The sequence below is a fragment of the Pogoniulus pusillus genome, chromosome 39, assembly GCF_015220805.1.
Source record: "Pogoniulus pusillus isolate bPogPus1 chromosome 39, bPogPus1.pri, whole genome shotgun sequence".
Taxonomy (NCBI): domain Eukaryota; kingdom Metazoa; phylum Chordata; class Aves; order Piciformes; family Lybiidae; genus Pogoniulus; species Pogoniulus pusillus.
The window spans coordinates 82,297-106,112 of record NC_087302.1 but is presented as its reverse complement, the minus strand read 5'-3'; the positions used below and the strand labels follow the sequence as shown (position 1 = coordinate 106,112).

The 23,816-nt window shown below is 54.3% G+C and overlaps 1 protein-coding gene across 1 annotated transcript; it reads left to right on the top strand.

The window, feature by feature from the left end:
• Positions 1–671: 671 nt before the first annotated feature.
• Positions 672–11,185, top strand: LOC135191288 (sodium/glucose cotransporter 2-like). Its single transcript, XM_064173460.1, has 15 exons — positions 672–758; positions 1,864–1,935; positions 3,105–3,209; positions 3,950–4,009; positions 4,298–4,402; positions 6,082–6,187; positions 6,437–6,517; positions 6,806–7,005; positions 7,253–7,388; positions 8,472–8,579; positions 8,884–9,034; positions 9,436–9,604; positions 10,098–10,313; positions 10,583–10,682; positions 10,931–11,185. Exons 1-15 carry the CDS (start codon positions 672–674, stop codon positions 11,116–11,118), a joined length of 1,884 nt encoding a protein of 627 aa, XP_064029530.1. The 3' UTR covers positions 11,119–11,185.
• Positions 11,186–23,816: the final 12,631 nt, after the last annotated feature.

The following is a 23,816-nucleotide window of genomic DNA, read 5'->3' as shown; positions in this document are numbered from 1 at the left end:
AAACTCTTCTGCCTCTTAACTGCGGCTGAGAACAAGGATAGGAGTGGGAGAAACTTTGACCCAGGGGGGTCCTTCCCCCAGGAGGGGTCAAGTTTCCCTGCCCACCTGCGGCTGGAGCCCCCCCCCAGCACCCATCAGAGACCCCCAGCACCCATCTAGAGGCCTCATTCAACTGCTCTGGTGGTCACAGAGCCACTCTAGGCCCCTCTGGAGGATCCTGCCCCATAGATCCCACACCCATGCATCCTGTCCCCCAGATCTGGGGAGCACTGGGAGCTTAAAATGGCAATTTTATGGAGTTTGGCTCTCTGGGGCAGGGGTCTATGGGACTGGGGTCAATGGGGCTGGGATTTGTGGGGCTGGAGTCTATGGGGCAGGGATCTACTGGGCTTGGAGCTATGGGGCTGGGATCTAAGGAGTAGGAGTCTATGGGGCTGGGATCTCTGGGGAGGGGAAAGTGTGGGGTAGGAAATTGTGGGTCAGAGTCCAGCAGGGGCAGCCAAGCAAAGCGAATTGGGGGGCAGGGCCTTGACGTGTTGGGGAGGGGGAGGTTGTCCCGCCCCATAGATTGCTGCCCCATAGATCCTCTGAGAGCCAGGAGGTCTTTGCATGTGGGGCTGGGACCTGTGGGGCAGGGATCTGCTGGGATGGGTTCTGTGGGGCAGGAATCTATGGGGCAGGAAGGGGCTGCTGTCAACCCCTGGGATCTGGGGGTCATCGGAGGCTACTTCGGCCTAATCCTCGCCATAGGCCTGTGGGTGAGTGACCCCCAACTGCCACCTCCCTCCCCATAGCTGCCCCACAAGTGGCTCCTTCTGCCCCATAACTACTCCTAAGTGCCTCTGATGCCCCATAGTTGCCTCTTTTTCCCCACAAGTGATCCCCCTGCCCCATAACTGCTCCACAAGTGGCCCCTTCTGCCCCACAACTACTCCCTAAGTGCCTCTCCTGTCCCAGAGCTGCCCCCTCTGCCCCATAGCTGCCCCTTCTGCCCCATAACTGTCCCCTAAGAGCTTCTGCTGCCTCACAGCTGCCCCATAGATGCCTATTCTGCCCCATAACTGCCCCCTAAGTGCCCCTCTGGCCCCATAGCTGCCCTATAGCTGTCCCTTCTGCCTCACAACTGGCCCCGTCTGCACTCCCCAAGCGTGTCTGCTGTCCCATAGCAGATCCTTCTGCTCCACAAGTGACCCTTCTGCCCCATAGCTGCCCCCAACTCTGCCCCATAGTTGCCCCATATCTGCTCCCTCTACCCCAGAAGTCAGTCCCAGCCCCACAAGTCCCCCTTCTCCCCTGTAAGTCCCCCCAAGCCCATAAGTATCACCCAGTCCCACAAGCTCCCCCTAGCCCCATAAGTCCCTCCCCAGCCCCCTAAGTCCCCTCTCAGCCCCTTAAGTCCTCCCCCAGCCCCCAAAGTTCTCTCTTAGACCCACAAGTCCCCCCCCAGCCCCATAAGTGTCCCCTGGCCTTCCTCCCCCCTCCCCTGTTAATGTTTCACCCAGAACCCCTCTGGGCTGGGCCCTGGGCCCCCAATTAATGAACTGGGAACTGGTTAATGAGTGACTGGGAACAGAATGACCCCAAACTGGGAGCACTGGGAAGGAACTGGGAGCACTGGGAGCCCCAGTACTGGTCCCATACTGGTCCATACTGCCTTTAACTGGTCCATACTGGTTTGTACTTACTCCATACTGGTCTAAACTGGCCTATAGTGGTCCTACTCTTCCCATACTGATCCCATACTGGCCCAAATACTGTTCCATACTGGTTTATGCTCATTGTACTGTTCTACAATGCTTTATACTGGTCCATACTGGTCTGTCCTGGCTCATACTGGTCTGTACTGGTCCATATTTTCCCCAGTCCCTCCGTCGTGGTGGCCGAGGCACTGTCAGTGGCTACTTCCTGGCTGGGAGGAGCATGGCCTGGGGCCCGGTGAGTGTACTGGGAGCCAGACTGGGAGCACTGGGAGGGAACTGGGAGCATTGGGCTTTGTGTCCATATGGGTCCCTGTAGGTGCCTATAGGTGGCTGTGTCCCTGTGTGTCTCTGCAGGGGCTCCTGTGGGTGGTTGTGCTGCTATGGGTGCTGCTATGGGTGGCTTTGGGTCCCTGTAGGTGCTTCTAGAGGTGGCCGTGGGTTCTTTTGGGGGCTGCTCTGGGCGCCTGTGGGTGCTCTGTGGATGCCTGTGAGTGCCCGTGGGTGATCTGTGGGTAGTATGTGGGTGCCTGTGGGTGCTCTGTGGGTGCCTGTGGGTGCCTGTGGATGATCTGTAGGTAGTATGTGGGTGCCTGTGGGTGCTCTGCGGCTGCCTGTAGGTGCCCGTGGCTGATCTGTGGGTGCCCGTGGGTGCTCTGTGGGTGCCTGTGGGTGCCCGTGGCTGATCTGTGGGTGCCCGTGGGTGCTCGTGGCTGATCTGTGGGTACTTGTGGGTGCCCGAGGGTGCTCTGTGGGTGCCTGTGGGTGCCCGTGGGTGCTCATGGGTGCTCTGTGGGTGCCTGTGGGTGCCTGTGGGTGCTCTGTGGGTGCCTGTGGGTGCCCATGGCTGATCTGTGGGTGCCCATGGGTGCCTGTGGGTGCTCTGTGGGTGCCTGTGGGTACCCGTGGGTGCTCTGTGGGTGCCCGTGGGTGCCCATGGGTGCCCGTGGCTGATCTGTGGGTGCCCATGGGTGCTCTGTGGGTGCCCGTGGCTGATCTGTGGGTGCCCGTGGGTGCTCGTGGCTGATCTGTGGGTACCTGTGGGTGCCCGAGGGTGCTCTGTGGGTGCCTGTGGGTGCCCGTGGGTGCTCGTGGGTGCTCTGTGGGTGCCCGTGGCTGATCTGTGGGTGCCCGTATGTGCTCTGTGGGTGCCTGTGGGTGCTCTGTGGGTGCCTGTGGGTACCCGTGGGTGCTCTGTGGGTGCCCGTGGGTGCCCATGGGTACCCGTGGGTGCCTGTGGATGCTCTGTGGGTGCCCGTGGGCACCCGTGGGTGCCCGTGGCTGATCTGTGGGTGCCCGTGGGTGCTCTGTGGGTGTCTGTGGGTGCTCTGTGGGTGCCTGTGGGTGCCCATGGGTGCTCAGTGGGTACCTGTGGGTGCCCGTGGCTGATCTGTGGGTGCTCTGTAGGTGGGGGCCTCGCTCTTCGCCAGCAACATCGGCTCGGGGCACTTCGTGGGGCTGGCTGGGACCGGGGCCGCCGGCGGCATCGCTGTGGGGGGCTTCGAGTGGAGTGTGAGACCCTGTGGAGCCCCTGTAGAAAGCCTATGGATCTCCTGGAGATCCCTAAAAACCCTATCATTCCTCTATAGATCCCCTAGAGACCCCTATGGATACCCTATGGATACCTGGGAAATCCCTAGAGACCCTGTGGATCCCTTAGAGATCCCTATGGATCCTCTGGAGATTCTTAGAGACCTCTATGGAACCTCTAGGGATACCCTAGAGACCCCTATGGATACCTGGGAGATCCCTAGAGACTCTATGGATCCTCTATGGATGCCCTGCAGATCCCTATAGTTATCTTAGTGATCCCTGTAGGCCACGTGCTAGATCCCTGGAGACTACTGGCGATGCCCTACTGACCACTTGTAGGTCCCCACTATCCCTATATATCCCCCATAGGTTCTCTATAGGGCCCTAGAGATCCTTTGCAGATTCTATACACCCTTATGGAACCTTATAGATCCCTATCACTGCCTTTCAGATCCCAATAGCTCCCCTACTGATCACTATAGATCCCCTATAGATCCCTTTAGAGCCCAGTAGATCCATGTAGCTCCCCTATAGATCCCTATAAGTCCATTGTTGACCCCTGTGGATTCCTTATAGATCCCTTGTAGATCCCTGTAGTTACCTTCCAGATCACTATAGACCCCAGTAGATCCCTATAGCTCTCCTGTAGCTCCCTTACCGATCTCTTATAGCTCCTCTAAAGATCCCTATAGATCCTCTATAGATTCCTCTCGCCCCAGGGCATGTTCATTGTGCTGCTCCTGGGATGGATCTTCGTCCCCATCTACATGAGAGCAGGGGTGAGACCAGCACAGACCAGTGCCCCCCCAGTGTCCTTCAGTTCCCTCCCAGTCTCTCCCAGTCTGCTCCTAGTGCCCCCCCAGTATCCTTCCACTCCCCTCCCAGTCTCTCCCAATCCCCTCCCAATGTCCCTCCCAATGCCCCCCCCAGTATCCTTCCACTCCCCTCCCAGTCCCTTCCAATCCCCTCCCAGTGCATCCCAGTCCCCCCCAGTGACTCCCAGTCCCTTCCAAGTCCCCTCCTAATCCCGTCCTAGTGCCTCCCAGTCCATCCCAGTCCCCCCCCAGGTCAGCACCATGCCGGAGTACCTGGGGCTGCGCTTTGGGGGGTCCCGGATCCGCCTCTACCTGTCTCTGCTCAGCCTGGGGCTCTACGTGTTCACCAAGATCTCAGTACGGAGGCTCTAGGGGGTGCTAGTGGGGTACAGGGGTAGAAGGGTTCTATAGGGGGCCTACAGGGGCCTATAGGGGGCCTTAGGGGGTCCATATGTGGGTACAAGGTGGATATAAAGGCCTATAGGGGGCCTATAGAGGGTGCTTGTGGGCTAGAGGGTGGTAGAGAAGTTTATAAGGGGCCATAGGGGGCCCTAGGGAGTCTATATAAGGGTACAGAATGGACATAAGGAGCTATAGGGGGGCTACAGGAGGCGTAGAGGGGGCGCTAGTGGGATGGTGGGAGCTATAGGGGTGCATGAGGGGGCATAGAGGGGCTATAGAGGACCTATGGGAGACCTATAAGGGCTATAGGGCAGTATAGGGTGGTACAGGGGACCAATAGGGGGCGCTTGTCAGCTAAAGGGGGGTCTAGGGGCCCTATAGGGGGTCTATGGGAGTAGAGGGGTAGATGGAGGCTATAGGAGACCTATAAGGGGCTGTAGAGGGTCTACAGGGGCCATATAGGTGGTAGCACAAGGGGTCTACGGGGATCTAGGGGGGTTCAGGGGGTCTAGGGTGGTATAGGAGGCCTATAGGGAGCAATAAGTGTTATAAAAGGGCCCTATAAGGGACTTAGAGGTGTGGGTACGGGGGCATAAGGGCATGTAGGGGGGGTCTAGGAAGCTATGGAGGACATTAGTGGAGTAGAGGTGGGTGCTATAGGAGGCTAGAGATGTAATGGGGGGTATAGGGTGGGGTCTAGAGAGGGGTCTAGGGAGTCCTTTAGGGGGTCTAGGGGATCTATAGAGAGTATAGGCAGCCTATAGGGGGTGGTAGTGGGATACAGGGGGGACTATGGGGAGGTATAGAGGTTCTATGACTGGAGTAGTGGCATATAGGGGGTGCTAAGGGGCTATAGGGGCCGTCTATAAGGACCCTATAGAAGACCTACAGGAGACCTATAGGTGGCAGTAGGGGAGTAGAAGGGGGTGTAGGGAAGGGTTGAGGGGGCTGTAGGGGGCCTAAAGGGGGCGGTAGCAAGATATAGGAAGGGTATAGGGGACCTGTAGGTGGCAGTAGGGGGCTTTAGGGTGGTCTGGAGGAGTCTTGGGAGGTCTATGGGGGGGATATGGAGAGGTACAGTGGGTGCTATAGGGGGCCTATAGGGGGCAAGAAATGGCTAGAAGGGAAATATGGGGGCGCTAGGGAGCTATAGGGGCCTATAGGGGGGCATAGGGGGGATATAAGGGGGGTAGAGAGGGGCAGAAGGGGGCCATAAGGGGCCTCTAGGGGGCACTAGTGGGGTAGAGGGAGGTATAGGGGGGTATAGGGGACCTATAGGATGATATAGGGGGAGTGGGCTATAGGGATCTCTAAGGGATCTGTAGGGTATGGGAGGGATCTATAGAGTTTGTGAGGGATCTATAGGAATCTACAGAGGTTGGAGGGATTTATAGGATCTGGGAAGGATCTGGAGGGATCCACAGGATCTATAGGGTCTGGGAGTGACCACAGGGATTGAGAGGGAATCTATAGGGGTCTATAGAGGCTGGGAGGGAATCTATAGGGAAATATAGGGTCTGGGAGGGATCTACAGGGATCTGGAGGGGATCTATAGGGTGTGGAAGGGGTCTCTAGCAGCTGGGGGGCCGTGTGGGGGTCGCTGCCCCCACAGGTGCTCCATAGGTGCTCCATAGGTGGATATGTACTCGGGAGCCATCTTCATCCAGGAGGCCCTAGGCTGGGACCTTTACGCCTCGGTCGGGGCACTGCTGGGGGTGACAGCAATCTACACTGTGACTGGTGAGACTGGGAGGGACTGGGAGGAGACGGGGAGGAGACTGGGAGGTGCAGGGCCTATACTGGTTTCGTACTGGGAGGCACTGGGCTCATACGGGTCTCAGTCCCATCCTGGTCCATACTGGTCTCATGCTGATCCAAACTGGCCCATACTGGTTCATAGTAGTCCATTCTGGTCCCTATTGGTCCATATGGGTCTGATACTGGTGCATAGTGGTCCAAACTGGTTCATACTGTTCCAAACTGGTGCAGGGGGCCTGGCTGCTCTGATGTTCGCTGACCTGCTCCAGACTCTCATCATCGTTGCTGGAGCCTCTGTGCTGGCTGCATATGGTGGGACTTGGAGCTGCTGGGAGAGGACTGCGAGGGAACTGGGAGGGAATGGGAGGGATTGGAAGAAACTGGGAGGGACTGGGAGGGGATTGGAAGGGACTGGGAGGGAATGGGAGGGACTGGGAGGGGACTGGGAGGGAATAGGAGGGGACTGAGAGGGAATGGGAGATGATTGGGAGAGGATTGGGTGTCACCATACTGGTCTGTACTGGGAGCAGGCTTTAGGAGCAGCAGGCTTTTAGTGCCTCCCTCACACCCCATACTGGTCCATACTGGTTTTGCCCACAGCCCTGGGTGCTGTGGGGGGCTATGAGGGGCTGGTTGAGCGCTACCCCCTGGCAGCCCCCCAGAACCTGACGGGGCCCTGCGGGAGGCCTCGACCTGATGCCTTCCACCTCTTGCGGCATCCCAGCACTGGGGACTTGCCCTGGCCTGGCCTCCTTCTGGGGCTGGGAATCATCTCCGCATGGTACTGGTGTACAGACCAGGTGAGACTGGGAGGGACTGGGAGGGGATTGAAAGGGACTGGGAGGCAATTGGGGTGGAATTGGGAGGGAATTGGGAGGGACTGGGAGGCGTTGGGAGGGATTGGGAGGAGTGGGAGATACTGGGAGGTCCTGGCCCTTACCAGTGCCACTTACTGGTCATGCTGGTCAGGCTTAGTGGTCCGTACTGTTCCACACTGGCCCATACTGGCCCTTACTGGCACTGCCTGGTGCTTGCTGGTGCCCCTAGGTGATTGTGCAGCGCTGCCTCGCTGGCCGCTCCCTCAGCCATGTCCGTGCCGGCTGCGTCGTCTGCGGCTACCTGAAGGTGCTGCCAATGTTCCTGATGGTCCTGCCCGGCATGGCCGCCAGAGTCCTCTTCCCGGGTGGGTCACCCAGGTCACCCCGAAGGCCACCTTGGCCAAGTAGGCTCAAAGAACTAGGTCCAGAAGCTCCATAATTAGGTCCAGAAAGTCCATGAGTAGGTCCATAAGTAGGTCAAGAACCACCTGAAGGTCACCTTGACCAAGGAGGCTCCATAACTAGGTCCAAGAGGTCCATAACTGGGCTCAGAAGGTCCATAATTAGATCCAGAAAGTCCATAGCTAGGTCCAGAAGCTCTCTAATTAGGTCAAGAACCACTTTTAGGTCATCTTGACCAAGGAGGCTTCATAACTAGGTCCAGAAGCTCCGTAATTAGGTCTGGGAGACCGATAATTAGGTCCAGAAGGTCCATAAGTAGATCAAGAACCACCACAAGATCACGTCGAGGTCACCTTGACCAAGGAGGATCCAGAACTTGGTTCAGAAGCTCCGTAAGAAGGTCAAGAACCACCCAAGGTCCCCTTCAGATCCTTTCCAAGTCCTCTTTCCAGGTCTTCTCCAGGTCCCCTCCAAGGCCTCCTGACCAAGAAAGCCCCAGAATGTGATCCTCCCCATGGTCATCTTGACCTGATGGGGGACTGGGAGGGAACGGGGAGGGACTGGGAGTCATGGTGAGAGGACTGTGAGGGTACTGGGACCTACTGGGAAGACATTGGAATAGGACTGGGAGAGCACTGGGAGCCATTGGGAGGCCACTGGGATTAATGGGAATGGTACCGAGATTAACTGGGACTCACTGGGAGGCCACTGGGATTAACTGAGAGTCACTGGGACTAAGTGGAGGCCACTAGGAGAGTACTGGGATTAACTGGGTCTCACTGGGAGGACACTGGAATTAACTGGGCACCACTGGGAGGGCACTGGAAGTGCACTGAGAGCCACTGGGACTCACTGGGAGACGTTTGTCCTCCCACCCTTCACCTGCAGGGGGCTCCCTACTGGCGGCCGCCTTAGGGCCAGCAGGGGGTGCAGCAATCCCTGACCCTTTCCCACCTCTCTGGCGCCTTCTAGCTGCGGTCCAGAGCGGACAGCAGAGGTCGCTGCAAGCCCTGAGCCTTTTCCACCTTCTCTCTGGTTCCCCCTAGAGGTGGTTGGGTGCGTGGACGCCCAGCGCTGCCGCCGCGCCTGCGGGACCCCTGCCGGCTGCTCCAACGTTGCCTATCCGCGGCTGGTGGTCACCCTCCTGCCCCCTGGTGGGTTATTAGAGGTTATTAATGCATTATTAGAGAGTAATTAGCGGTCATTAGAAGTCATTAGGGAGTTATTAGCAGTTCTTAGGGAGTTATTAGTGGCTATTAGGGAGTAATTTGTGGTTATGAAGGAGTTATTAGCAGTTATTAGTGGCTATTAGGGAGTGATTAGGGTTAGCTACTAATTACTATTAACTCATTATTAGCGGCTAACTCACTACTAATTGCCATTAGCTCATTATTAACGGCTATTAGCAGCCGATTAGTGTCCCCCTGTGGTCACCCGTGTGCTGTGTGTGTCCCCCAGGCCTGCGGGGCCTGATGCTGGCTGTGGTCCTGGCGGCTCTGATGTCCTCCTTGGCCTCCATCTTCGCCAGCGCTGGAGCCCTCTTCACCCTCGATGTCTACCAGAAGTTGAGGCCCCAAGCGGGACCCAAACAGCTGCTGCTGGCTGGAAGGTGGGGGAGGGGCAGATGGGGAGGAGGGGGGGATGGTGGGGACATAGAGGGGACAACCCAAGGGACAAAGTGGTGGCACCTTTGGAGCTCCTCATGGGGACACTGAGGTCCAGGAAGCTTCTGGTGGGCATCTCAAGGGCTTCATGGTGACCAAGGAGGACCTGGTTGGCCAGAGGGGACCCAACGGACCAGGAGGTGCCATGCCACCCCCCCACCTCCAAGAGCTGGAGGAACCTCCTGGTGCCACCTTGGAGCCACATCTCAGGGTGGTTTGGGGTGTCCAGGATATACCCAGAGCTACAGGAACCTCCTAGATGACCGTGGAGGGACCCTGCTTGACCAAAGCTTGGTGGCCCAAGCTCCCAGTGGCCCTTGGTGGACCTCCATGGGATCTCCTACAGGTTGTGGGTGTTGGCCATGGTGGGCCTGAGCCTGGCCTGGCTGCCGGTGGTGGAGGCAGCTCGAGGGGGACAGCTCTTTGACTACATGCAGGCCATCTCTAGCTACTTGGCCCCACCAGTGGCTGCAGTTTTCTTCTTGGCTGTCTTTGTCCCCCGGGTCAACGAGCCTGTGAGTCACCTTGGGGACCATCCCCACACCCCCTGCCCCCGGCACCTCCTCCTCCTCCTGGTGGCCTCCAGAGGTCCAGGAAGCTTCTGGTGCCACCTTGGAGCCACTTCCAGTGTTTGGGGTGGTCAGAGGGAAAGCAGAGCTACAAGAACCTCCTTGGAACTACATCTCAGGAGCTTACAGATGGCCATGATGGACCCAGAGCTGCAGGACTCTCCTGGTGCCACCTTGGAGCCACATCTCAGGGGCTTCATGGTGACCAGAGAGGAACCAGAGCTCCAGGAACCTCCTTGGAACCACATCTCAGGGGGGTTTTGGGGTAGCCATGATGGACCCAGAACTGCAGGACCCTTGAGGTCCCACCTTGGAGCCACATCTCAGGGGGGGTTGTGGTGCCCAGGGTGGACCTAGAGCTGCAGGAACCTCCTGATGCTACCTTGGAGACACATCTTAAGGGGGCTTCTGAGTCTGGGACCTCTTCTCCACTCTGCAGGGAGCCTTCTGGGGCCTGTTGGGTGGCCTGGGGCTGGGCCTGGTGCGATTGGTGCCGGAGGTGACCTTGGGGACAGGTTCCTGCGGAGCTCCTGGGGGCTGTCCTCCTGCCCTCTGTGGCCTCCACTACCTCCACTTTGCTGTTGTCCTCTTCCTGGCCACTGGCATCATTGTCCTGGGGGTCTCCTTCTGCTACCCACCCATCCCCCGCCACCACGTGAGTCCCTGGGGTGGGGCAGGATGGGAACAACTTCCTGGTGGCCATGGAGATCTTCCAAGGAATGTTCTACTGATACCACCCTTAGAGCTGCAGGATTAGGGGCATCTTGGAGCCACATCTCAAGAGGGGTTGGGATAACCATGATGAACGGAGAGGCCCAAGAACCTTCTGGTACCTTGGAGCCACATCTTAGGAGGCTTTGAGGTGCCCAGAGAGGACCTCGGTGGCCCAGGGTGGGGTCAACGACCACCTTTGGTTGTCCACAGCTCCACCGCTTGGTCTTCAGCCTCCGCCACAGCCAAGAGCCTCGGATTGACCTTGGCCAGGAGGCCACCAAGAATGGACCTGGGGAGGTCCAGCTGCAGGGTAAGGAAGGGACCAAGGCTTGAGGAGGACCCAAGTGACCTCCTCCACCCTTGGACCTCCTCATAGGGACCCTGAGGTGCAGGAACTTCCTGGGGGCACCTTGGAGCCACATCTCAGGGGTGTTGGGGTGCCCAGAGTGGACCCAGAGCTGCAGGACCCCTCTGATGCCACTTTGAAGCCACATCTCAGGCAGCTTCCTGGTGCCCATTTGATCTAGGACCTTTCCCCACCCCCTATCTTTTCCCCAGATGTGGAGGCAGAGCCTGCCAGCCCAAGGTTGAATCCGCTTGGTGGAGGGGTGGAGCCATCAGGGATGGGGGGCGTGGCCGCGGCCTCAGCCCCCTCCCCAGAGGATCCTCTCTGGAGCCGAGTGGTGAACATCAATGCCCTGATCCTGATGGCTGTGGCTGTCTTCCTCTGGGGGTACTTTGCCTGAGGATCACCCCCAAAATTGGTCTGAAACATCCTCAGATTGGGCAAAAAGACATCAAGGGACCCAAATAAAGCCAAAATTAACTGAAAATGCCCCAAAAAATTATTCTGCATTGCCTCAAAATGGCCCCAAAATGAGCCTGGAAGGAGCCAAAATGGCCTCGAATCCACCCAAACTGCCCTAAAATGTCTCAAATACACACAAAACGGACCAAAGTCCACTCAAAATGGACCCAAATTGTCCCAGATCCACCCCAAATGCCCAAATTTGCCTAAAGTGCCACAAAATGTCCCAAATCCATCAAAAATGGGCCCAAAATGGCCAAAAATTGACCAAAATTGTCCAAATTCAGCTAAAGTGTTATAAGATCTCCCAAATACATCCAAAATGGAACCAAATTGTCCCAAATTCACCTAAAATGGCCAAAAATGGACCCCAAATGCCCCAAACTGGCCCCCCAACTCAGGGTCATTATTGCCCCCCTTGCCCCTCCTGCCATGTCCATCTTTGGTCCCTCCTCTTTCTCCCTTGTGGACCAATTAGATGGGAGGGGGGGAGAGTGTCCTCTCAGCAAGGCTCTTCTCGAGGCTCCTCACTAAACCACCCAGTGGGTGGTAGCGACAGGCGGTGTGTACAAAGGGCAGCCCAGAGCCTGCTCAGGAGTCACAGAACCATGGAATCCTTTCTGATCATCGAGTGCAACCATGGCTGAGCTCTAGGAGAAGGCTGAGCTTGTGCCAGGGCTTCCCAACAGGCTCCTGCTCAACATTGCCTGTGCCCAAGGTGGTGCTAGGGCAGAGCAGCCGCTGCGGCACTGAGTTCCTCTCTCCTGCGGGCAGCTGTGGGAAGGTGTAGTGCTGCAGCCACTGCTGGCTCCCTCTGAGTGCCATCCACCTCCCTTCCCTGGCCGGGAGGGCAGTGAGTGGCATCTTGTCCACCCATCCTGCAGGCAGCAGGGACACCTCCAACCAGAGCAGGTTGCACAGGGACACATCCAGGCTGATCTTGAATGTCTCCAGTGATGGCCTCAAGCACAGCCTTGGGCAGCCTGTGCCAGTGTCTCCCCACCCTCACTGTGCACAACTTCCTCCTGGTGTCCAACCTACATCTGCCCTGCTCCACTTCCAAGCCACTGCCGCTTGGCCTATCCCTGCAGGCCTTTCTGGGCAATCTCTTCCCAACCTGACTGAAGGTCACCTTCAGATATTGAAATGGAGCTCTACAGTCTCTCTGCAGCCTCTTTTTGTTCAGACTGAACAGCCTTAACTCTCCCACCCTGTCCCCGTAGCAGAACTTCTTCAGCCTCTGATCATCTTTGTAGCCTCCTCTGGACCCTCTCCCTCAGGTCCAGGTCTCTGCCCACAGCAGGGGTTTGGAACTGGATAGTCTTTAAGGTCACTTCCGTTCTGTGATTTTGTGAACTTCAAAGTTCACAAAGACAAGAACTGGCAGACTGGACAAGTCACTCTGTCACACAGAGGTTCAGAATTTGGTTCCCAAAACATTTCTTTTAGAATGGAATTGAAACCTTGATGGCCTCCTGCATTCCAGCAGGGTAGTGCTCAACATCTGCGTGTCCACATGGAGGCAGGGGACAAGAGCTGTCCCTCAAGGGTCTGTGCTAGGACCCAGTGCTGTTCAATGTCTTCATCAATGACACAGACAGGGAGACTGAGGCACCCTCAACAGGTCTGCAAGTGACACCAAGCTGAGTGGTGTGACTGATAAGACTGAAGGATGAGATAATGAAGGATGGAAGGATCCAGAGGGACCTGGACAGGCTGCAGAGATGGGCTGAGAACAACTTCAGGAAGTGCAATAAGGGCAAGGGCAAGGTCCTGCATCTAGATCTGGGCAGTCCTCAGTATCAGTCCAGGCTGGGAGTGATGAAAAGCCCTGCAGAGAAGGACTTGAGGGTGCTGGTGGGGGAGAATCACAGACTCACAGAATGCTAGGGGCTGGAAGGGTCCTCCAAAGCTCATCCAATCCACCCCCCTGCCAGAGCAGGACCTCCAATACCAGATTATACAGGAACACATCCAGGCAGGCCTTGAATATCTCCAGAGAGAGAGGCTCCAGAGCCCCACTGGGCAGCCTGTGCCAGGCTCTCTCATCCTCACAGGGAAAAAAATCCTCTTCATGTTTCCATGGCACTTCCTATGCCTCAGCTTCCACCATTGCTCCTTGTGCTGTCATTGGGCATCCCCCAGCAGAGCCTGGCTCCAGCCTCCTGGCACTCAGCTTTACATCTTTATCACCATTGCTGAGGTGACCTCTCAGTCCAAGCTCCCAGCCCCAGTTCCCTTAGGCTCTCCTCCTAACAGAGCTGTTCCATTCCCTTCAGCATCTTTGTGGCTCTGTGATGGACTCTCTCCAGCAGTTCTGTGTCCCCCTTGAACTGGGGCCCCAGAACTGGACACAGTACTGCAGATGTGGCCTCAGCAGGGCAGAGCAGAGGGGCAGGAAAACCTCTCCCGACCTACTAACCGCAGCCCTTCTAATCCACCCCAGAATGGCATTGCCCTCCTGGCCCCCAGAGCACATTGCTGGCTCATGCTCACCCTCTCATCCACCAGCACCCCTAGGTCCTTTTCCCCTTCGCTGCCTTCCAGCAGCTCAGTCCCCAACCTATCCTGCTCCCTGGGGTTGTTCTTTCCCAGGTGCAAGATTCTCCCCTTGCCCTTGTTGAATTTCATTACATCTCTGCCTGCTCACCTTTCAGCCTGTGCAAGTCTGGCTGAATGGCAGCATAGCCTTCTGGTGTGGCAGCCACTCCACCCAGTTTGGTGTCACCAGTAAACTTGCTGACAGTGCACTCTGCTGGACAGGAGCCAGCAATGGGCACTGGCAGCCCAGAAGGCCAAGGGCAGCCTGGGTTGCATCCAGAGCAGCACGGCCAGAGCTGGAGAGAGGGCATCCTGCCCATCTGCTCTGTGTCCAGATACAGAGCCTTGACCACAGGAAGAACAGGGACCTGATGGTGAGTGTCCAGAGGAGGGCAAGAAAATGCTCAGGGGGTTGGAGCAGCTGTGCTATGAGGACAGACTGAGGGAGCTGGGGATGTTTGGGATGGAGAAGAGGAGGCTCCAGGGAGTCTTGAGAGTAGACTTCCAATACCTGAAGGGGACCACAAGAAGAACGGAGAGAGACTGTTACCAATGTCCTGCAGTGACAGGATGAGGGCAGTGGTTTGAAAAGAGAGCAGAGCAGATTGAGATCGGGTGTTAGTGTCTTGGGTTCTAATCCAAATTCCCAGAGACCAATAAATTTGGTAGTACCAATAACAATTTGTAGGGTGCCCTCCCCTCTTCCCCCTCCTTTCCCAAAGATAGGGATTAGATATAGGGAGAGAGAGAGATAAGCACACCCAAATAAATCAATCTCATTCGATTTGGAAGTTAAAAGGAAAAGTTTAACAATAACTTAGAAAGGTATTGGAGGTTGGGAAGTTTACAAAGGATAGGGAAGGGAAAATAGCAAAATACAAAAGGGATAAATACAATCTGAGTGGTGTGATGGTGGTTTTGTCTGCCTCGTGGCTGCCACGTGGTGTGCTGGTATGCAGGCAGAGATGTGTAGTGAGGTGTGTGTGGCGAGAGAGCGAGAGCCAAGAGAGAGTGGAGCAGGAAGCCTTTCTCCTTTATAGGACGGGAAGTGGGGGGGGAGTGGGCTAACCATCACCTGCAGTGTGACCCACCCCTGCGGAGGGGCCAAGACCCCAGGGTCAGGTTCAGGGTTACTCCCCCTGGAGGGTTAACCCTATACAGTTAGGAACAAGATGTGCACCATGAAGGCAGTGGAACACTGGCACAGGCTGTCCAGGGCTGTGGTTGAGGCCTTATCACTGGAGTAATTTGCGATCAGCCTGAATGTGTCCCTGGGCAGCCTGCTACAGTTGGAGGTGTCCCTGCTGACTGCAGGGGGGGTGGACAAGATGCCCTTGGAGGGTGCCCTCCAATCCAGTGCAATCTGTGAATGTGTGATTTTCTCACAGCTCAGAGAGAAATGAAGGCTGTGCTGCCCTGTGCAGCAGGCAAGCCAGGAAGAACACACTTGTCCTTTATTCACAGAAGCAGATTGCCATCTGCGCAGGGTCAGTGCTGAAGTACAATTCATTTGGTTTTCTTGGCCAGGTTATGTTATTGCTCAGCACTCCTGAGGCCACACCTTGACTGCTGGGTTCAGTTTTGGGCCCTCTTTCCAAGAAGGACATTGAGGGGCTGGAGCAGCTCCAGAGAAGGGCAACAAAGCTGGTGAAGGGTCTGGAGAACAGGCCTGGAGAGGAGCAGCTGAGGGAGCTGGGGGTGTTTAGTCTGGAGGAGGCTGAGGGGAGACCTCTCCTTCTACACCTTGTTATGAAAGGTCCAGTTGAAATCTGAGTTTGGGGTGCAATACAATGAGGCCGATTCAAAAGTTATTAAATAATTTATTAATATATACAAAGAGAATTCCCCCAAACTTATTTACAACTGTCCACACAAATTCTTGGATGCAGTTAGCAGAACTATTTTGCAGAATGTCTCTATACAATGGAATTTTGAAAGGTTTTAGAAATGTCTTTGATAGAGTCTGGCGGCTTCATTCACCGCTGGTGAGGCTAACCAAATTCTTTAGCAACTTGAATAAAGAATTCAGAATACTCAATAGTCCTCAGTCTTAATGTCTGTGTTCTAAAAAGTATGCAGGAAAATATTCAGTAGAAGTCCTTTGGTGAATTCCACATGGGCTGTGATGTGGCTCAGCTGCTGGCATGGCAGGTGGAGGCGGCAGGCGAGCGAGGAATGAACAAACAAACAAGAATACAAGCCCCTTATTCACCTGTTCAACCCCGTCTATAGGACAATGGCCGAGGCTGATGGTCTCTTTGGCCACAACATCACCCAATCACCTTTGGCAATCACCCAAATATACCCAAAAAAGGAAGAACCCATAAGCTGTTCCCCTCCAAAAATGGGAGCACATGCACCTTGCACGCAACAGGGCCGTGGGTCTTATGAAACCCCTCTCATGCAACCAGACTAAACCAGACTGGGTTGATCTGGGTTTCTTTTGTCCTGTTTTCTCGCCTCTGGCTGCAATGCAGACAGGCAGGTAAACACGTCCGGACAAGACAGGACATTCTCAAGCCCATTTTGTGACATCTGGGACTCTCCACCACAATACCACCCCCTGGCCAATGGGCCATTACCTGAGGACATTGGATTATCACATATTGATTAGGTTGTTTATAAACATAGTTACACGTATGTACAGTGAATCACATGCATCATACAAACTGTAGAACCATCCATTTAACCATCATGAGCACTGGAACATATAAATTGTACATAAACTATATATATATCTCTAAAATCATATCCTAAACAAAAGATGAGGTAGAGTAGACTGACAGTGTCCACCCCCTGACTATAAGATGGCTTTTATTACAGTAAACCTGAGCTCCATTTGTGGAAAGAGGAGTTTTGCTTCCTGGAACCAAAGTAATGTTCAAACATTCAGAAACCTGGGGTTATCCACCGTGCACTTATGTGGTGTGTTTTCCCATTTATATATGTGGCTTCCATGCATACCATCCCCTTGGTTCTGCTAGAGTCATGGACACAGTCCCTACTCAAGCTAGATTTACCAAAACTGGTTGGCCTACTTGAAGCTGTGTCAGCGAGTGCAAAGATCTCTGTTTTGGCCCACCTGGCATGTGGTTAATGTCCCTCACTGGCTGAGTAGGACAGAATACCTTAACTTTGGGACTGCCGTAGTTTCCCCACCTGTTATTCACAGTGAAAACTGCATGAGGTAAATGTTTGTCCCAGCTGCCTTTTGAGACATTAGCATGTTTTTTAATCGGTCTATTCGTCCTTTCCACAATGCCATTAGCCTGGGGGTAATATGGAGTATGAAACATCCATTTAACTCACTCACCTCTGGCCCAATCTTGTACTGATGTGGCAGTGAAGTGTGATCCATTGTCACACTGGATACACTCAGGCATGGGTAGAATACTAAACCATTATTTCAGAGCTTCAATGGTTTGAGCTCCACTGACAGCACTGACGGCTGTGGCCATCACTAAACCTGAAACCACCTACACCCCCACCAGTATGTGTGAGGGTTTGAGAGGGCCAAAATAATCAATTTGCCATGTGTTCCACAGCCTTTTGTCCTCTCTGATATGTTGGGCAGGAGATAGGTTAGGATGATTAGCCCTAAGCCTAATTCTGCACTGAGGACAGGCTAAGATAATTGCCTCACAAACAATTGTAGAAATTGGCCTCTACAAACAGTTGTAGAAATTGGCCATCCCCTGGACCTGCATTCATAATATAGGTCTGATTTTCCTGAGTGGCCTCTTTTCACACTATCACAGTATCACAGTATCATCAGGGTTGGAAGAGACCTCACAGATCATCAAGTCCAACCCTTTACCACAGAGCTCAAGGCTAGACCATGGCACCAAGTGCCACATCCAACCTTGCCTTGAACAGCTCCAGGGATGATGACTCCACCACCTCCCCGGGCAGCCCATTCCAGTGACCAATGACTCTCTCAGTGAAGAACTTTCTCCTCACCTCCAGCCTAAATTTCTCCTGGCGCAGCCTGAGGCTGTGTCCTCTTGTTCTGGTGCTGGCCACCTGAGAGAAGAGAGCAACCTCCTCCTCCTGGCCACAACCACCCTTCAGGTATTTGTAGACAGCAATAAGGTCACCCCTGAGTCTCCTCTTCTCCAGGCTGACCAATCCCAGCTCCCTCAGCCTCTCCTCGTAGGGCTTGTGCTCGAGGTCTCTCACGAGCTTCGTTGCCCTTCTCTGGACACGCTCGAGCATCTCAATGTCCCTCCTAAACTGGGGGGCCCAGAACTGAACACAGTACTCAAGGTGTGGTCTAACCAGTGCAGAATACAGGGGCAGAATGACCTCCCTGCTCCTGCTGACCACACCATTCCTAATGCAGGCCAGGATGCCATTGGCTCTCTTGGCCACCTGGGCACACTGCTGGCTCATGTTCAGGCGGGTATCAATCAGCACCCCCAGATCCCTCTCTGTCTGGCTGCTCTCCAGCCACTCCGACCCCAGCTTGTATCTCTGCATGGGGTTGTTGTGGCCAAAGTGCAGCACCTGGCACTTGGAGCTATTGAATGCCATCCCATTGGACTCTGCCCATCTGTCATATGTCAATATGAGAGTGGCAGAGCAGGGTGTGCCGGAGCTAACTAAGCTGGAGACATTGGAACCTACGAGAGATAACAGAAAGCACTGTGAAGAGATAGCAGCCTGTCAATGGGGGACGTGAATAAAACAGGGGTGTGCCAGAGCTCACTGAGCAAGGCTAGGGACGGGCAATAACAGAAAGTGCCATGAGCAGGGTAGATAAGAGACTGTGAAGCACGCAACTGTGAAGATGCAAATAGCTGACTCACAATGACACCTGAGAAAGAGTCGCTACTTCAGCCTCATGACCACCAGAGAGACCCCCAGGAGAATTAGCAGGCATGCGCAGCAGCTCTAGGAAAACCCACAAACTCCTCGGGAAGTGTTTGAATGTGCATTGAACTGCTTTGTGAATGTGTGAGCGGGACATAAAAATCCTGCAGCCGCATGTGTACAGTGTGCAGCTGCAGAGCTAAACTGCCCTGCGCCCAGCGCTGCTCCTTGCTTGCCAAAATAAAACTCCTTAAACTTACAGAAGTTTTTTGGTGGCTCAATTTTAACATTGGGTCAATGTGTGCATCTGATGGAGATGGGTACCTTCCGTGGTCATACATAGCCTGTACACATGCAAGCCTCTTGATTGCAGCTGTTAATTCAACTGAATCAGTCACGTGAACTTTGGTAGGTTCCTGTCTGTCTGTCGGATTTAAGGATCCCGCCCAATAACAGATTTGCGACAATAGGGAATAATCCCCAACCGGACCTGCACCCAAAAATACCTCTGGCCCCCAAGAACAACCCTTTACTTCCTCCTGGCTCAATATTACGGTATCTCCCTCCAGTTCTGCTACCCTGTATACATAATCTATCACCGTTTCTCCCGTTTTGCGTGCAGACGTTTCCCGCAGCTCACGTAGCTTTGCTCCGCTGTATGGCTGCACTCGCATGGCAGTTGCGCCGCATCTGCAGTGATTGTCAGTGTATCCACACTTGAAAATCAGCCGTATGTGGAGGGGCTTTCCTGGTGCGGAGTCCTCACCAGAGCTGTAGTCCGTAGAGCTGCAGTTCAGGGAATCTCTTTCCGATCTGGAGCGCGTAGTTTTCTTCCTCAGTTTCTCCTCATGGCTGCATTGAAGCGGATCTGGTACGCTGGGGTGGAGAGGTGTCTCTCTTGGTGGTGAGGGCTGCAGGGGTACTCGGTAACAGTGGGGAGAGCATATTCAATGGCCGTTGGTCCACAGTAGCAGCCAGAGGCAGGAAAACATGACCGGACAAGACAGGACATGCTCAAGCCCATTTTGTGACCTTTGGGACTCTCCACCACACACCTTTCTGAAAGGAGATTGAAGCCAGATGGAGGTTGGTTTCTTCTATGAAATAACAAGTGACAAGATGAGAGGAAATGGCCTCAGGTTGCACCAGGGGAGGTTTAGGCTAGCTCAGCTGAAACGCGCTTTCTCGCAGCCTTTTTTCTCCTCTTTTTTGAGGCTCTCTCGATCTGAGGAGCCCAGAGGGAGGGAGGGAGCGGCAGGCAGACGCTAAGTGCTCGCAGGAAGGTGAGTCAGAGGGCGGTGCCTGGCGAGCGGCAGATTTAAACGAGGAGCGGCAGAGGCGAAGCCACAGCCTGGTTCGGCAAGAGAGCAGGACCGAGGCTAGCAGGTGTTTCTGCTGAGCGCAGCACAGCGCGCGCCGCTGGCAGAAAAAAAAAAAAAAACCACCACACCTAACAACTCCCCTTGGACCTTCAGGAAAGCAGACATGGTTCGAACTAGGTCCAAGCTGTATAATACTTGTAAAACTGTGGGCACCCAAACGGAGCCCACCTGTAGGAATACAGGTGTCCAGACGTCTGGATGTGAGGAGTGCTGGAGCCTGGCACTCGACACAGGCAATGGCTGCGTTAGGTGTGAGCAGATTGATTGTCTGCTTAACCTGGTGGCTGAACTCAAGGGAGAGGTGGAACGACTGAAGGCTGAAAGGGATTGTAAAAGAGAGCACCATGCTCTGCAGTCCCCCTTGCCAGAGGGAGACGAACAGAGCAACCAAGAAGAATGGATGCAGGTGCCTGCCAGAAGATGCAAGGGAAAACCCTTCCAGCCATCTTCACATCCCGAGCTGCCCTTGCATAACAGATATAGGGCACTAGAGGTTGAGGATGAGGTGATCCTGGAGCAGGCAGAAGCATCACCGGCTGGGAGGGCAACTGAGACAAATCAGTTGCCCCCTCACATCAGAACAAGTACCCAGAAGAAAAAGAGGAGGGTAATTGTTATCGGTGACTCCCTTCTGCAGGGAACAGAGGGCCCCATATGCCGGCCAGACCCCTTCCACAGGGAGGTCTGCTGCCTTCCTGGAGCCCGGGTCAGGGATGTTACCAGGAGGCTGCCTACTGTAGTGCAGCCCTCTGATTACTATCCCTTATTAGTTATACAGACAGGGAATAATGAGATTAATAACAGAGGGCTAAAAGCTATCAAAAGGGACTTTAAGACACTGGGGAAAGCAGTTGAGGGAGCAGGGGCACAGGTAATCTTTTCCTCTATACCCTTAGTTACAGGCTGGAATACAGAGAAGAACAGGAAAGCATATTTGATGAACAAGTGGCTCAGAGGTTGGTGCATCCAACATAACTTTGGATTCTTTGATCTTGGGGAACTTCATCTTGCCACAGGTCTACAATCAGCAGATGGGATACAACTATCACAGAAAGGGAGAAGGACCCTGGCACATAAGCTGGCTGGGCTTGTTGAGAGGGCTTTAAACTAGAATGGAAGGGGGAGGGGGTTAAACATGACAGCACCAGAGATAAATCAAAGGGAATTGAGGATGGTAGGCTAGAGCTAGGAGTAAAAGCAGCAGCCCAGCTGAAGTGCATGTACACTAATGCACGCAGTATGGGTAACAGACAAGAGGAACTGGAAGCTCTGGTGCTGGAGGAAAACTATGATATTGTTGCCATCATTGAAACATGGTGGGATGGCTCACATGATTGGAGTGCTGTAATCAATGGCTACGGACTCTTCAGGAGAGACAGGCAAGGGAGAAAGGGTGGGGGAGTGGCTCTGTATATTAGGGATGCTCTGGATGTCATGGAGGTAGAAATCAAAGATGATCAAGTTGAGTCATTATGGGTGAGACTTAAGGCAAAGGCCAACAAGGCTGATATCCTGGTTGGAGTCTGTTACAGACCACCCAACCAGGAAGAAGAGGTTGATTTATTGCTCTTTAAGCAACTGGAGGCTGCCTCAAGATCACCTGCCCTTGTTCTGGTGGGCGACTTTAACCTACCAGACATCTGCTGGGACTTAAACACTGCAGAGAAGAAGCAGTCTAGAAGGTTTCTGCAATGTGTGGAAGACAACTTCTTATCCCAGCTGTTACGTGAGCCTACCAGGGGGGCAGCCCTGCTTGACCTGCTGCTCACAAATAGAGAGGGGCTGGTAGGGGATGTGGTGGTTGGAGGCTGCCTGGGGTCCAGTGACCATGAAATTATAGAGTTTTCAATACGTGGAGAAACCAGGAGGGGCATCAACAGAACCTCCACACTGGACTTCCGAAGGGCAGACTTCAGCCTATTTAAGGAACTAATTCAGAAAGTTCCTTGGGAAAGAGCCCTTAGAAACAAAGGGGTCCAGGAAGGTTGGACCTACTTCAAGAAAGAACTCCTGAAGGCACAGGAGCAGGCAGTGCCACTGAGCCGGAAGATGAGCCGACGAGGGAGGCAGCCAGGCTGGATGGGCAGGGAGCTACTGAAGGAATTAAAGATTAAAAAGAGAGTGTATCACCTTTGGAAAAGAGGGGAGGTGTCCCAGGAGAAGTTCAAGGAAGTTGTTAGGTCTTGTAGAGGAAAAATTAGAGAGGCAAAAGCCCACTTGGAGCTCAGGCTGGCCACAGCTGTCAAGGAAAATAAAAAGTGTTTCTTTAAATATATGAATGACAAGAGAAGGGCCAAGGACAACCTCCAGTCCTTACTAGATAGAGAGGGGAACATAGTGACAAAGGATGAGGAAAAGGCAGAGGTGCTTAACACCTTCTTTGCCTCAATCGTCACTAGTGGGACAGGTTGTCTCCAGGACAGCTGGACTCCTGAAGTGGTGGATGGAGTCAGGGACCAGTACAGTCCCCCTCTAATCCATGAGGAAGCAGTAAGGGACCTGCTGCGTCATTTGGATCCTCACAAGTCCATGGGACCGGATGGGATCCACCCTAGGGTGCTGAGAGAGCTGGCAGCTGAGCTGGCCAAGCCACTCTCCATCATTTATCAGCAGTCCTGGCTCACTGGAGAGGTCCCTGAAGACTGGAAGCTGGCCAATGTGATACCCATTCACAAGAAGGGTCACAAGGAGGAGCCAGAAAACTACAGACCTGTGAGCCTGACCTCAGTGCCAGGCAAGGTCATGGAACAGGTAATCTTGGGTGCCATCACAAAGCACCTACAGGATGGCCAAGGGATCAGGCCTAGCCAGCATGGGTTTAGGAAGGGCAGGTCCTGCCTCACCAACCTGATCTCCTTTTATGATCAGGTTACCCGCCTGGTGAATGTGGGGCAGGCTGTGGATGTAGTCTACTTGGACTTCAGCAAAGCCTTTGACACTGTCTGCCACAAGAAGCTCCTAGCCAAGCTGGCAGCTCATGGTTTGGACAGATTCACTCTGTGCTGGATCAAGAACTGGCTGGATGGCAGAGCCCAGAGAGTGGTGGTGAATGGTGCCACATCCAGTTGGCAGCCAGTCACTAGTGGTGTTCCCCAAGGATCAGTACTGGGCCCAGTCCTGTTCAATATCTTTATTGATGATCTGGACGAGGGCATTGAGTCCAGCATCATTAAGTTTGCAGATGACACCAAGCTAGGAGCAGGTGTTGATCTGTTGGAAGGTAGGAGAGCCCTGCAGAGGGACCTGGCCAGGCTGGATGGGTGGGCAGAGGCCAATGGGATGAGATTTAACAAGGCCAAGTGCAGGGTTCTGCACTTTGGCCACAACAACCCCAAGCAGCGCTATAGGCTGGGGACTGAGTGGCTGGAGAGCAGCCAGGAGGAAAGGGACCTGGGGGTACTGATAGATAGTAAGCTGAAGATGAGCCAGCAGTGTGCCCAGGTGGCCAAGAGAGCCAATGGCATCCTGGCCTGCATCAGGAACAGTGTGGCCAGTAGGACAAGGGAGGTTATTCTTCCCCTGTACTCAGCACTGGTCAGGCCACACCTTGAGTACTGTGTCCAGTTTTGGGCCCCTCAATTCAAGAAAGATGTTGAGGTGCTGGAACATGTCCAGAGAAGGGCAACAAAGCTGGTGAGGGGCCTGGAGCACAAATCCTATGAGGAGAGGTTGAGGGAGCTGGGCCTGTTTAGCCTGGAGAAGAGGAGGCTCAGGGGTGATCTTATTACTGTCTACAACTACCTGAAGGGGCATTGTAGCCAGGTGGGGGGTGGCCTCTTCTCCCAGGCAACCAGCAATAGAACAAGGGGACACAGTCTCAAGTTGTGCCAGGGTAGGTATAGGCTGGATATTAGGAAGAAGTTCTTCACAGAGAGAGTGATTTCCCATTGGAACGGGCTGC

Bases quoted from the DNA above. Each gene is read 5' to 3' on its own strand.
- LOC135191288 (XM_064173460.1), top strand. From the start codon at position 672: ATGGGGCAGGAAGGGGCTGCTGTCAACCCCTGGGATCTGGGGGTCATC. The intron at 3,210-3,949 runs GTGAGACCCTGT...CTCTCGCCCCAG, and splicing joins TGGGGGGCTTCGAGTGGAGT to GGCATGTTCATTGTGCTGCT. The intron at 7,006-7,252 runs GTGAGACTGGGA...TGGTGCCCCTAG, and splicing joins GGTACTGGTGTACAGACCAG to GTGATTGTGCAGCGCTGCCT.